Raw genomic sequence first — 14,531 nt, forward strand, 5'->3', positions numbered from 1 at the left:
CGGGGTGCGGAGCCGGGTCTAGGCGGGGGCTGCCGGCCGGGGATCATGCCGGGGGAGCTGCGCCTCGGCACCGCTTTCTCCTCGCCCTCCATGGAGCCCGGACTTTCTCTACAATGACTTTCCCCGAGCTGAGCAATGGCAGCTTGAGTGGGAACCGGACGGGACAGGGCAGCCAGAGCGGTGCCAACCGGTCCTGGGGGCTGCAGGGTGAGGAGAGCCCCGACGGCAACGGCACCACGCTGACTTTCGCCTTGGACGTGCAGGCGGTGGGCGTCGGGGTCTTCCTGGCCGTGTTCATCCTCTCGGCCATCGTGGGGAACATCCTGGTCATCCTGTCGGTGGCTTGCAACCGGCACCTGCAGACGGTCACCAACTACTTCATCGTCAACCTGGCCATCGCCGACCTGCTGCTCAGCACCACCGTGCTGCCCTTCTCGGCCACCCTGGAGGTGTTGGGCTTCTGGGTGTTCGGGCGCATCTTCTGCAACATCTGGGCGGCGGTGGACGTGCTGTGCTGCTCTGCCTCCATCATGAGCCTGTGCATCATCTCCGTGGACAGGTACATCGGCGTCAAGTACTCCCTCAAGTACCCCACGATCATGACCGAGAGGAAGGCGGGGGTCATCCTCGTGGTGGTCTGGCTCTCCTCCATGGTCATCTCCATCGGGCCCCTGCTGGGGTGGAAGGAGCCGCCGCCGCAGGATGAGAGCATCTGCAGCATCACAGAGGAGCCAGGCTATGCCCTGTTCTCCTCCCTCTTCTCCTTCTACTTGCCCCTCATGGTCATCCTGGTGATGTACTTCAGGATCTACGTGGTGGCCAGGCGGACCACCCGGAGCTTGGAGGCAGGGGTCAAGAAGGAGAGGAATAAATCCATGGAGGTGGTTCTGCGCATCCACTGCCGCAGCGTCCTGGAGGAGCCTCTCTCCAGCACCCGGAGCAAGGGGCACAACTTCAGGAGCTCCCTCTCCGTGCGGCTCCTCAAGTTCTCCCGTGAGAAAAAGGCAGCCAAGACTCTCGCCATCGTCGTGGGTGTTTTCATCCTCTGCTGGTTCCCCTTCTTCTTCATCCTGCCTTTTGGTAAGTGACCCCATCCCCCCTCCCAGCCCTGCTTCCTGTGACTGGATCCTTGGGGACCTGCTCCTTGGGACAAACTTTCAGGACACAACTCACGCATGGATGTGAGGGATAGGTAATTCATAGGTGAATAAACCAGCAATGAATCAATTCAGTTAATTAACACTCAATATTTATTAAGCAAACTCATATAATCAAAGTAAATAGCAAATGAATAAAATAGCAGCATAATAATTGCTTTAATTAATTCATTCTGCATTCAGCATTTTAAATAATGAAGTTCAGGCTAAGGAGCAAGCAGCTCTGTTTCAAACAGGCTGTCATTATGGCACAGTGGTCTCCAAAGAGTTTTGCTGTCCTCCCTTCCTCCCAGTTTGAGAAAGGCACCTGAATGTGCCTCTGTGGGTCCAGGGCTCCCACCTCTGTTGGAGATGAGTGAGGTTTGATCTCCCCAGGGAGTGTCAGAGTCTGAAGTATAAGTCTCACTGACTTCCCAGGATGTCATTGTTGTGCAGGAACCTGGAGCAGGACCAGGTATTATCTAAGGGTGATGGGAGAAGATCCTGTGTGATTTCCCAGGACACTGGGTGCTCCTTTAGGGTTGTCTGACAAGTTGTGCTCTAAAGTTTTGGCAAGTTGTCTGTGAAAAGGATGCAGATGAGGCGTGCAGAGGAGGTTGAGCAGGCACAGAATGTGCTGGGGACGTGTGATGTCCAAAGCAACATCCCCTTCCAGCACCAGTGCAGGGATGCCAGTGCTCTTCCTCACCACCTCACTGAACCAGCACCCAGCTCAGGGGACCGGATGAGCCCCCTGGAATGCTGTAACTAAACCTGGAGGGGGGGAAATAGAGGTTAAAATAACTTGTGGATGTCAGCACCAACCTTTTGCACAGGGCTCAGCAAAGCAGAGAGGTCTGTCACTCCATCTGCCAGCGGGGACCCACGTGTCCCACAGCCCACCAGGGACTTGTGTCCCACCAACCCTGCGGCCAGGGAAGCAGTACAGCTGGTTCTGCACTTTTTCTCAGGGTTTTTCAAATCCTCTTGCTCGAGGCTCCCTCTCAAGTCAGTGGAAACAGCATCGTGACCACGGGATAGATTTTGACCTGCGGAGGTTTTGAGCTTCCTCCAGCACTGGGGCTGTCCCCCTGGGGACAGCTGGAGCCCAGGGCTGTGAGACACCCTCCAGTGGGATAAATCACCAGGATTGATGGTGTCTTGGGAGCTGAGGTGTCCCTGGAGTGGTGGATCAGGGCTGTGCATGTCTTCTCTCACCATGCTGCTGTCTCGTACTTCTTTGCTCCAGTTTCTCTGTCTGGGTGAGGGTGGTATTTGGGGAATTTATCTCAGCTCCCCACGGGAGTGAAATCGCTGCTGTGGAGAGTTTTCACCCTGTTGTGAGCATTGCAGTTCATGGTAAAACTCAGGCAGGGAGCAGTAAGGCTGCACTGAGCTGCTCTCTCTGCAAGACCTGAGATTAATTGCCCTGTCCGACCATGCCTCACTTTCCCTTTCACTGAGCAGGTACATTGGAGGGGGTTGTAGCCTGCAAATAAATAGTTTGGGAATTGTGGAGTTCAGGTAGATGCCAGTACCCAAAGGCTGAGCTCTCTGGGCAGCCCCAGTCTGATACTCTCCTCCTCAGCCAGAACCAGCAAGAACCAGCTCCAAACCTCACTCACACCTTTACACCTTAAAATCACAGAATCACAGAATGGTTTGGGTTGGAAGGGTCATTAAAGATCATGTAGTTTCAACTCCATGCCAACCTGGCAGCTAATGAAGCTGGGAAATGGGATCCTGTTCCTCTGAGTTACTCCCAGTACTTGGAAATAGAGAACAAACAGGAGACGAATACTTTTCAGTAGAAATAAAAAAATATTTTGCTTTATGTATCTGTTCTCCCTTGAAACCCTTGAACCAGCTTTTCTGCTGGTGTAGATCACTAACGTTGTGCAGAAGTCAAAGGAGACACGGTGATTTCCACCAGCTAAAAATCCAAACTTCATTCTTGAAGTACCTCCCATGAGCCCTCCGAGCACACAACTTGCCAAGTCCTTTATAAACACGGCTTTGATCTTTACTTCCTGCTGTATTATGTGTATAACATAAACACGGCAAAACTTCATTTATTTTATGACTACAAAATATTCTGCTTCTCATTTCCCCACCCTTCATTAATTGCAGTTTTCCTATTCAAATCTCAGAATCGTTCAGGGGCTATCTGGGAGGAGAACAGAAACTTCTAATCTCGGATTTTACGGCTCAGGACATGAGTCTGAAACTCACAGAAATCAGCGAAGTCCACTGTAAATTCACAATCTGAAACACACTGGGGCCAATTCTCCTTGAAAAGAAGGCTGTAAATGTGTTTAAGTAGAATGGGTTTTATTTGTTTGTTAGACAAAAATAGGTGAAATAATTTGGGACCAACTGGAAATGATATTTATACGCATTTTAAATGAAAATTAAATTCTCGTGAGAAACTAAATAACTTTAAACTGAAGTGAAATGTATTGTTTCAATTTGAGTAAATGGGAGTTCATTAAAAAATGAGTGCTCAGAGACATTTCAAAGTGAGCTCTTGCATTAAAATGAAGTGAATAAGGGATCTATTTTCTTCCGAAAATATCCAAATGTTTTGACTGTTTTTTTTTCCTCTTTGACATGAATTTGCAAGAAATCGTCCTTGGCTCGCACTGTTCGCTGTCATCTGATTATACTTTTTAGGGATAAGAAAATTTGTCGAGTGAAAAAAGACTCTCAGCTCTGCTTAGCATTCCCTGAGCACTCCCAAACTTCCGCGCTGGCTCCGCCGTCGGTGTCTGTGAGTCTGCACGGATCTTTGCAGCTCTCTGCAGAATAGTTTCCACATTAGTTACACAGGAGCAATATTTATCACATCAGGGTTGAAAAGCTGAAATAACCAGTAATTTTGAATAATACAGTCTGTGTGTGTGTTGAATGCTGTCAGCTGTTTCTCAGTGCTTGAACGACCTACAGTGATCTTTCTTTAAATCATCTCAAACTCCCCAATATCTCCATGGTCTGTTTATCAGCTGAATAATTTAGCTCACTCTTGGGTGTGTGATACATGGGATGCCATCACCAGGAGTTTAAACAAAATTAACAGTGTTGTGGCTAATAAGACTCTTCAAGCAGCGGGTTCTTCAACCCGAGATGAAATCCTAATTCCCCATGTGAGGGTGATGCCCTTGCTGGGTGAGCAGTGGAGCTCTAAAAACTGCTCTGTCTCGGGATCCTGGGTGGTGGTGGTGGGGTTTGAGGCAGGATTCCTCTTCCCTTAGCAAACACCTGTCTGGAGAACATAACTGGAGACTTTTCAGAGGTGTGGGCAAAGAGTTTAAGGCTGGTTTATAGGACAGGATTCATCTCCCTTTGCTTGTGTCAGACCACAAAGATGATCAAAGGGGTGGAGCCCCTCTGTTCTGGAGACAGGCTGAGAGAGCTGGGGGTGTTCAGCCTGAAGAAGAGAAGGCTCCAGGGAGACCTTAGAGCATCTTCCAGGACTTAAGGGGACTCATAAAAAGGAGGCAGAGTGACTTTTTATGTGGGTAGATAGTGACAGGACAAGGGGTAATGTTTTTGAACTGACAGCAAGGTTAGATGTTAGGAAGAAATTCTTTACTCAGAGGGTGGTGGAGAGGTTGTGGATGCCCCATCCCTGGAAGTGTTCAGGGCCAGATTGGATGGAGCTTGGAGCATTGGAGCAGGCTGCCCAGGGAAGTGTTGGAATCCCCATCCCTGGAGGGATTTAAATGTGTGAATGTGGTTTAGTGGTGGCCTTGGCAGTGCTGGGGGAATGGTTGGATTTGATCATCCCGGAGGGCTTTTTCAAATTTAACAATTTCATGATTCTGTAGAGTCTTCACTGGCTCTTCTGCTAGTGGAAAACTCTGCTAAAAGTTAGGTGCTGGGTTTGCCCTTGGAGTAGGGGCACCTGTGCAAGGTGGTCAAGGAACAAGAACCCCCTACCCAACACCTATAGATAGATAGTCACCTGCTTTCTGAAGCCTGATCCAGGGGGAACTAATTAAGACTAGGAGGAGGGATGGAGCCCTGATCCCCATCCACTCCTCATCTGGGGACCATGCAAAGGCAATGTGGGTCCCCAAATGGGGCCATCTCGGGAGTGCAATTAGAGACCTTCTCCACCACCACCCCAGAGAAAACAAGCATCTCTTGGGATCAAGGATGCACTAGCTGGTACCCAGGGTCGTGATTTACACACCTCAATGGCCCTTGTCTTTTAAGAAGCATAGTGAAGGGCTCCCATGTTTGTTATTCTTGGATTGGGTTGGAAATCAAGACCGGTGTGAGAAAGCACAGCAGCACCTGAGTTAGTGCCACGCAAGGGAATCACAACCCAAGGCTCCCTTTACTCCATCCTTCCACAAGCAACAGGTTACCCGGACAAGGAATGACTTAAGAGATCCCTCAGGATGAGCAAAGCCCTCCACGTTCAGAGTCTAATGTTTGCCTTGGACTGGTGACTCGCTGTGCCTGTGGTGAGAGCTGATGCTCATTTCCAGGGATGAGCCAGAAAAAGAGTGTCCTGGCTTTTCCACCTGCACCCTGAAGGAAAGGCAGATGCTACACCAGCGAGGCTCAGAAAGGTCTCCTTCGAACCAAAACAAAAATGTGTTTGTAGATGCTGTTTTTCACAGGGCAGGAGTCCTTTCACAAAGCATTTTGGAGAAGATGGGCTCACAGAGGCGTAGCAGTGCTCAACTTCAGGAGCTGCCACTCGCAAAATAAATGATGGGGATGACGCTGTAGGTAAAAGCACATTTCAGATGAGACCGGGTCTGTTCTGGTAGACATGGAGAATCTAATTCTACTGTGATATAAGAGCATTTAGCATGGTTTCCTGATGAAAAAAAAAGGGCTTATGTCATTGCTCTGTGCCTGAGAGCATGGAAGTTTTCACCACCTGATGAACTCTTTCATGGCAGAATCAGAATGGTTTGGGTTGGAAGGGACCTTAAACACTCCTTAAACACATTCCAATCTCCTGCCATATGCAGGGACACCTTCCACTAGCCCAGGTTGCTCCAAGCCCTGTCCAACCTGGCCTTGGACACTTCTCTGGGCAACCTGTGCCAGGGCCTCCCCACCCTCACAGGGAACAGTTTCTTCCTAATATCTAATTTAACCCTTCCCTCTGGTAGTTTAAAAACATTTCTCCTTGTCCCATCACTCCATGTCCTTGTCCCCAGTCCCTCTCCAGCTCTCCTGGAGCCCCTTTAGGCCCTGCAAGGGGCTCTCAGCTCTCCCTGGAGCCTTCTCTTCTCCAGGGGAACCCCCCAGCTCTCCCAGCCTGGCTCCAGAGCAGAGGGGCTCCAGCCCTGGCAGCAGCTCCGGGGCCTCCTCTGGACTCTCTGCAGCAGCTCCATCTCCTTGTGCTGTTGTTCCCAGGGCTGGAGGCAGCTCTGCAGGGGGGGGTCTCACCTGAGACACGGGCAGAGGGAGAGATTCCCCTCTCTTGACCTGCTGGTCACCCTGTTTTTGGTGCAACCCATCATCAACTTCAATCACATTTGAGAAAGTGCTAAAAGTCCTCAATATACCAAGTTCCCCTAAGAATGGAGAGACAAGTAAAGGAGATGAAACTTTTTTACTCTCCCTCACAGAAGGAAGGTTGCAGAGCAAGCTCGGCCCCTGGTTAGGCATCAGAAAATACTCACTAAAAATCTACCACAAGACACAATCCCAGAAAAAAACCAATTTCTTTAGTGTGGTTTTATGCAGGGGGACTTGATAGGAAAGGTGATTTGAAAGTAGGAGGCTGAAAGATAGAACATTTAATTACTTTGATTGTCAGGGCAGTTCCTTGTGTCTCCAGAAATTTTCTGAGCTGTGGTGGAAGTGGCAAAATTGACATGGAAAAAGGAATGCCAATTGCTTTCTAATAACTCTTTATGACCCAGAGCATCAGATCAACCTGGAACAAGAGCAACTGGGATGAACTATTCCATCTGCCACATGTCCCCTGTTGAACCTGGTTCACGGGAACCATACGTTGATTAAAAACACCAGCAAAGACATTGATGGAGTCTCAAAAGCTCTGGTTGGATTTATGGGACATCATCCAAACAAGAGGCACCACAGGATGTTTCCATGAAATGGGCTCATGCCAAATTAGCATAAATTCATTCAATTATAGGGAATGGATGGATGGATGGATGGATGGATGGATGGGTCTTCCAGCCCATCTCCCTTTCCCAGGGAAAGACCACTTGGCCCCAAACCATTCCTGAGCCATTTCAAGGTTATTCTTAAAGCACTGGAATGAGGGGAAATCCATTGCTTTTCCCAGAAAAATTTTACTGTTGCTTCAGCAGCCCTCAGATGTGATTTCTGCTTCTCTTTTTCCCACTCAGAGTATCTGCAATGACACCAGGGCTGTGCTGAAGCCTTCCAGTGTCATTCCTAGGGCATGACAGCAGGGATCCTACACAGGGACACGTGGGGGTGTACATCCCACTGGGATAGCACTGGAGGAACAGTCCAGGCACAGGGCACCTGGCTGGGAGTCACCTGCAGTGATTGTGTCTGTCTAGAGAAACACTGAGGAAAAAGCAACTGGGAGCTGGGCTTCTCTCCAGGGAAAACACGTCCTGCAGAAGGACACAGGAGAGAATTACAAGCAGGCACATGGATAACAAGCCTGTGAGTAAGTTATGTAGCTAAAGCATCAGGCAGTGTTGATTCTCTCCATGTGGCCCCAGTGCAGAAGCCACCAGAGTGCAGAACAGCAGGGAGACAGTCTATGTTTGTTTGGAAATAGCCAGCCAAAAACAACTATTTGGAGCCCAGCTGAGTGTGTGGGGTTCCTTTCCTGCCCATTACCTGCGTGGAAGGCCAGAGATGGATGGAGGGGCTCAGTACAGTTATTGCTGCTATAAGAAACACCTCATTCTGGACCTCAGATAATTATTTGGGCACCCAGATTTGGACATCTGCTTTGCCTCTGCCTGGCCAAAGGAATGCAGTGATTGGAATTAGGACCCAAATCTCCCACGACCTGTGTGTGGGATTACTCTGCTTCCAGTCTATCCACTGCACCACCAAACAAAACTATTTAAAGCCAAGTGTCTTTTTATATGGCACAGTCTTGACGCATCTGGAGGCAGTTGCTAAAGGGATGTACCACAAACAGGAAAAAAATAGATCTTGAAAAACTTAAGACTACTGGGATTCAGTGGGCAAAATGTTATAAAATCTCTCAACAGGGGTTTTGGAACCAATACAAAAATACACCACATAACCTTAAAATCATCTATGTCAAGCTGGGTCTGATGGTTTTATTATATTTGATGAAACTTCGTCCTGAATATTCTGAGAAGGAGTTTTTAATTAGTCTGATCTATCCTCGTTAATTTGTATTTGGGTAAATATTTGCTTGTTAGTCCTTATAATCTGGTTAATGTGATGTAACAAAAAATGAGCAAAAGGGTGGGCTGCTCTTTTGTATGGTCATGCAAGGTGGTTGGCTGATCTCTTATTGCCAACTTGCTTTTAATTGGTTTTGCCACAAAAAAACCTCCAGCATGACTTAGGTATGTCACATTAGCAAGTAAGAGTGTCAAGGCTTCATGATCCCTGTAGAGTTTTAATTATAAGTGCTCACTTTAGTGATTACATGGAGCATTTTTGCCCAAGGCACTTCAGAAAACAAGTGTATTTCCTTGGGAGAGCAACCTAAATTATCTTGTGATTGATCAGGCAGGAGTTTTCTTTGCTGTGATTACTGTGCTCTATTCTAGGTAGGGCTGATAGTACCTTTTGACATTATGGGATCCTTCTGGAGTAAAGTCCCAGTTTTTAGTGCCAAACATTGACTATTAGGTAAAGTTTTCCATTCTGTGCCTTTGTAACAAGCTGAGTTTGTTCTGCCAAACGTGAGATAACATGAGATGGCCACAGCTGAGAAAGATGGCAGGAAAAACACAGCCTCTGGTTCCTGTCATGAGTGTTACGGGGACAGGCTGGAGTGTAAAAAGCTCTGTCAGAGCAAAGACATTTCACTCTAGTGGGGTTAGGGATTCTTTATGTCAGGACAGGGAAGGAATTAGACAAAGCTGGTTCAATACGGCCAAATTCTGTAAAGAGAGAACATTTCTGGGGAGTTGTCAAGGCTGGGAAGTTTAGCAAGACTGGAGTTTGCTGAGGAAATGCTTTCAAGAGCAATGACCTGATGGTGTCTGATGGGCATTTCTGCTGCCCTGCAGTCCCCTGTGGTGCTCATTTCATAGAACCACCAAAGAATCATGGAATGGTTTGAGTTGGAAGGGACCTCAAAGACCACCTTGTTCCACCCCCCTGCCATGGGCAGGGGCACCTTCCACTAGCCCAGGTTGCTCCAAGCCCCATCCAACCTGGCCTTGGACACTTCCAGGGATCCAGGGGCAGCCACAGCTTCTCTGGGCAACCTGTGCCAGGGCCTCCCCACCCTCACAGGGAAGAATTTCCTCTTAATATCTAATTTAACCTCTCCTCTTTCAGATGGTGCCTCACGGGTCATACCAACCTCCAGGCAAGTAGTAACAGGAAAGCAGCTGAACTGCACCTCTCAGAAGAATGTCATTGTCACTGGCAATAGAAAGTATTTCAGGGTTTGGTTGGTTGGTGTTTGGGCAAAAGAAGGCCGTAAAGAGTTTCTGTCATGAAATGTATGTGGTGAGAAATCCAGTTTTCCAGTTAATAGGTGTTTAGACTTTTTTACCAGCCCAAGTTGTTCCATCTTCTCATCCTTTTTACACACAAAATTTCCAAGTCCTCTGAAGGTGTCTAAGCAGGAGATTTATTTCCATCATTCATTACGGGATAACTTGACCCTTGTTGTGTTGAGTTGGTTCTGTGATTCTACTGAATCAGCTTTGTTCTCTGACCAGGATGATGTTTAGGAAACAATTCTTCATGGAAAGGGTTGTCAAGCACTGAAACAGGTTTCCCATGAAGTCACCGTCACTAGAGGGGTTTAAAAGCCATGTGGATGTGGCACTTGGGGACGTGGTTCAATGGTGGCCTTGGCAGTGATGGGGGAACAGTTGGACTTGATGATCTTGGAGGCCTTTTCCAACCCTCATGATTCCTTGATTCTGTGATTCCATGATTCTGCTTCTGCCTGCCCTGCTTTCTCAGATTTGGTGCTGTATGAAACTGTCCCATGGAAACAGAAGGGTGTACTTCTCCCTGCACCATTATTTATGGGTGAGATTAGCCCAAGGAAGGATTTACTGGAGTGGCTGGAACAGGATATGGTTTTTTAGCTGCTCCTAATGAATAGCCTTTCTCTGAGAGGGCTCGTAGCTGATGCACTTGGAGCCAAGCCCGAGAACCACCAGGTCTGGTGGCAGAAAACCAACTGCCAGCTCGATCAAGAGAGGGCATTTCCTGCTTCTGGGAAGTTTCCAACCTGAGGGAATTCACAACTCAGTCATTAAGGCCCCTGAAATGCAACTTTTATTTTTACTCCCTCCAGTAGCTGGGGGAAAAAAAAAATTTTAAAAAGCCATTTACAAGGGATTCCTGCTGGGAGAAATCCCTGCCCCAGACAAGTCCAAGCTGCCTTTCCTGTTGCTCACAGTGGGTTGTCACACTGATGACATTCAGCTAAGGAAGATCAGCGGGATATAGGGAATACAGGACTGGCTCCAGCCAGCTCTCTCCAACACAAATCTGCCTGAGAAATGTGCCTGGAGCTGTAGGAACACGAGGTTGTTGGTGCCACGTGGGTTCAGGACCTGGAATCAGGCCTTCCCCTCTTGTGTTGAGGAGTTTGTTTATTTATCACGTTTAATGGGATCTGTACTTCCCCCAGTGAGTCAAAGGCTGGAACAAATCACAGGGGTTATCCTGCCTGATCTCCTGAATTAAAGAACTCCTGGCTTCATTCCCCTGCAAGGCTGTTGCAAGTGGATGCAGAAGCCCAAGAGCCAGACTGCAAAAGAGGTCCATGATGGGGAAAAAAATCCCAAAAAAATAAGGAAGGCAAAGAGATCTCCAATTAAAGGATCAATTATGCAAACACTGAGCAGGAAACAGCCCCCACTACAAAAGAATCCTGCCCCAGACTCTGCTGGAAGGGCTGTGCCATAGTTGAGTCCAGGAGACATGGACAAGACCTTTGTGAAAGCATTTAGGTAGGGAAAAGATAAAAAATAAGCTTGTTTAGAGGGAAATTCATATCCTAAGCGTAAAACTGATGATTTGTAGCACAGAGACAGTGAGGAATGGGAATATCTTCATGGCATGATGCTTTTTTCTTGTGGCAATGGGGCAAGAGGAGGTTGGGGCAACTTGACCGGGAAAGGGACAGGAACCTCCATCTCATCCCTGTCAGTTTTCCAGCTGCAAAGTTCCTCAGACCAGCTTCACAAATCACTGAGGTAATCATGGGTAATCACAGGGGTCATGGAGGGCAGTTACCCCAAAATCCAGGGACTCAGACCCACTTTTGATCCCCCAGGTCACCAGATGAAGCTGGCAGTGGTGTTATTTCTTGCCCTCTCAGCTGAATCCCAGGCAGGGCACCCGACACCCCTGTATTCCCACCCCAGATGTGCTCTCAGAAATACAATTTGGAAGGGCACGGGGCACACACACACAACACAGCAGTGGAGGCACCACCAGCTGCTCATGTCCTGGTTTGAGTGCAGAGAGCAGGGGATTTGGGTTCAGAGGAGACTCCAGCTCTTGAATCTCAACCTTTGAAGCCAAGTTCTTGCAGAGACACTTGTCAAAGGTCACCAGAAAGGTTTTTCAGCCATGGGCTGTTTCAGTTCCCAGGGTCCCTTTCCATAGGAATTATCTGGAAAGCTGTGTGGATGTGCAGTGTGACGTTCCAGCTGGCATCCAGCCATGGGCTTGTGGGGATTTGGGGAAAAAAAACAGAGGGACTTCACATCAGAGGGTTTGCTTTCTGTGTATTCCTCACTCAGAGAAGAGCACAGAATCGTAGACTCATGGAATGGTTTGGGTGGAGAGGGACCTTAAATACCATCTCATTACACCCCTGCCACGGGCAGGGACACCTCCCACTAGCCCAGGTTGCTCCAAACCCTGTCCAACCTGGCCTTGGACACTTCCAGGGATGGAGCAGCCACAGCTTCTCTGAGCAACCTGTGCCAGTGTCTCACAAACTTCCGAGTAATGAGGTAGAAGAAGAAGGAGCAAAGCAAAGAGTTTTGCAAATATTGCATCACTCCCTTCCTTCTGCCTTGCAAAAGCCAAGTTGTTTGGGATTAAATCATGAGGTGCTTCCTTTCCAGTGACACCACAGAGTTAGAGCACTTCAGGGCTCTCTGCGGATGGATCTACCTGAGATCCTTAATGATGCACAAGCCCATTAGTCATGTGCTTCAGCCTCTTTTGTGTCAGGGGATGTACAAACAGGAGTGTTATTTCTAGCCCGGAGGAGCTCAAAGTAGTGGATCCAGATGGATGTGGGAGGCAGGAGAGCACCCAGTGGTATCTGTGTTCAGGCAGACTGCAGTTTTGCCAGCATTTGGGCAAAGGAGTGGGGAATAGTGGTGCAGGTATTGGCAGGTAGTTTCTGGGAATGCCCCTAAGGAGAAGGGACCATTTTTCATTGCATCTGATCACCTCCTTGGCCACCACCCTCCCTCTCTGGGTCCCCTTTCCTGAATATCCCCTTACCAGTGCTTCCTTTCTCATCCATGGCTCTGATAAACAAGGAGTGTAATTATTTCTGGTGTGCAGGTAAACAAAGAAATTAGGACCAGACTCACAGGTGAAGATTTCTGTGTGTAGTTGTCTGTGGGTAGGTGGATGTCTCAGCTCCCATTACTGACCATGCCTCCAGAGCTTGATTGCTATCCAGGTTTGGATTGCAATTCACTTCCCTAAAACATGCCCAAGATCCCCTAAGGTAGGTGAAGCAACCACATGAGGTTTTTGGTTGCAAGACACAACCTGGAGGAGCTCTGTGCTCTCCTATGGGGACATCCAGAGACCAGGAGGGACATCCCAGGGCATTTATCTCCAGTGGTACAAGACATGTGGGCAGCCACAGTGTCTTCTTTAAGATGACTTGAATTGCACCCTGGATTGCTTTCCCAAGAAATTAAAAACAAAACCAGACACCCCTTGGGTAAGATACATCTGGTAACACGCCCACACAAACATTTCTTTCTCCATCCCATAAACTGGAGCGTAGGATGTGCCCTGAAGCTTGATACCTTGTCATGTCAACACCTTTCCCTCAGATGCACCTTCCCACAGGCTCATTCCGAAGCTGTGTCCTGAAAGTAGAAATAAATGGGTCACTACAGCCTTCTCAGATGGCCTGTGAGGAATCAGTCTGGCTTCCCTGACGTCGCTACCAAGCATTAAAGGGCACACCTAATGCTTCAGGGCAGAAATAGTAAGAAATGTATATAAAAGTCTTTGAAGGAAGGGCTTAATCCTTGCTGATGGGCAGAGATGGAGAAGAAAAGTCATCTGAGGGACTTCAATGGTCTGTTTCTTTTGTAGTCTCCATCACTTGGCCTGTTTATCTGGACAACTTGGACTCCACTGACTTTCAAAGCAGATGGAAAACATGGAATGTCAGTGGTGGGTTCGGCCTCTCCATTTAGGACATGTAGTGACAGGAAGGTGTTGGGTTAGGTGGTGGTGCACACAAAGCTTCTCCCATCACAGCTTTAGGTCTTTGCCCACCTGCCAATGTTGTCTCTGTATAAAGAATGAACAAACTTTACCAATGATTTTAACTCCTAAGACGTGCACAAATTGCAAAGAAATACACTATTTCTAAATAAGAATTGATTTCTTATTTATTATTTCTAAATAAGATTGTTTCTTACTAAAATAATCCCAGGTGATAAATAACTACAAAATTTAGCTATTGTATGAGTGTGTAAACTTTAACCTTGAAATGGCTACTGGAAATTTTAGATTAATTAATATTATTAATTATTAATATAATTACCACACAGCATTCAAGCCCAGGTTAGGCAGGGCTTGGAGCAGCCTGGTCTAGTGTAAGGTGTCCCTGCCCATGGCAGAGGGTTGGAACTCGATGTTCTCTAATATCCTTTTCAACCCAAACTCTTCTATATGACGCACATGATGCTCAGCCTCTTCCTGGGATTCATTAGCATCCCTTAAGGACCCCAGCAGGACAGTGTGGCTACTGCTCTCCTACAGGAAGGATCCATGAACTTCCCCCAAAGGTCGGGGGAATGAGGACGTGGGTGGTTTCATTTTCCTGCTGCGACGACAGGGCAAGGGAAAGTATTTACATTCAAAACAGAACTTTCCCAGTGTCTGTGGCTGTTTGAGTCAAAGGCAGTGAGGGAAGGGGGCTGAGTTGAGAGTGTTTACATTGAATGGGGCCATCAGCCTGTTAGGATGTATTCCACACGTTCTGGAAAAGATCTGTTCCTTCTCCCTGTCTACTCT

At 47.9% G+C, this 14,531-nt stretch overlaps 1 protein-coding gene across 1 annotated transcript in view; it reads left to right on the top strand.

Annotated features, from left to right (window-relative positions):
* The first annotated feature begins 6 nt into the window (after nucleotides 1-6).
* ADRA1D (adrenoceptor alpha 1D) overlaps nucleotides 7-14,531 on the top strand; it is a 47,560-nt gene continuing 33,035 nt past the window's right edge. The window contains exon 1 of the mRNA XM_027706500.1: nucleotides 7-1,080. Coding sequence (XP_027562301.1) covers nucleotides 114-1,080 — 967 coding nt within the window. The 5' untranslated portion in view covers nucleotides 7-113. The remainder of the gene's footprint in view (nucleotides 1,081-14,531) is intronic.

This window comes from Neopelma chrysocephalum, unplaced genomic scaffold (assembly GCF_003984885.1).
Source record: "Neopelma chrysocephalum unplaced genomic scaffold, ASM398488v2 Primary Assembly neopelma1_380, whole genome shotgun sequence".
Lineage (NCBI taxonomy): Eukaryota > Metazoa > Chordata > Aves > Passeriformes > Pipridae > Neopelma > Neopelma chrysocephalum.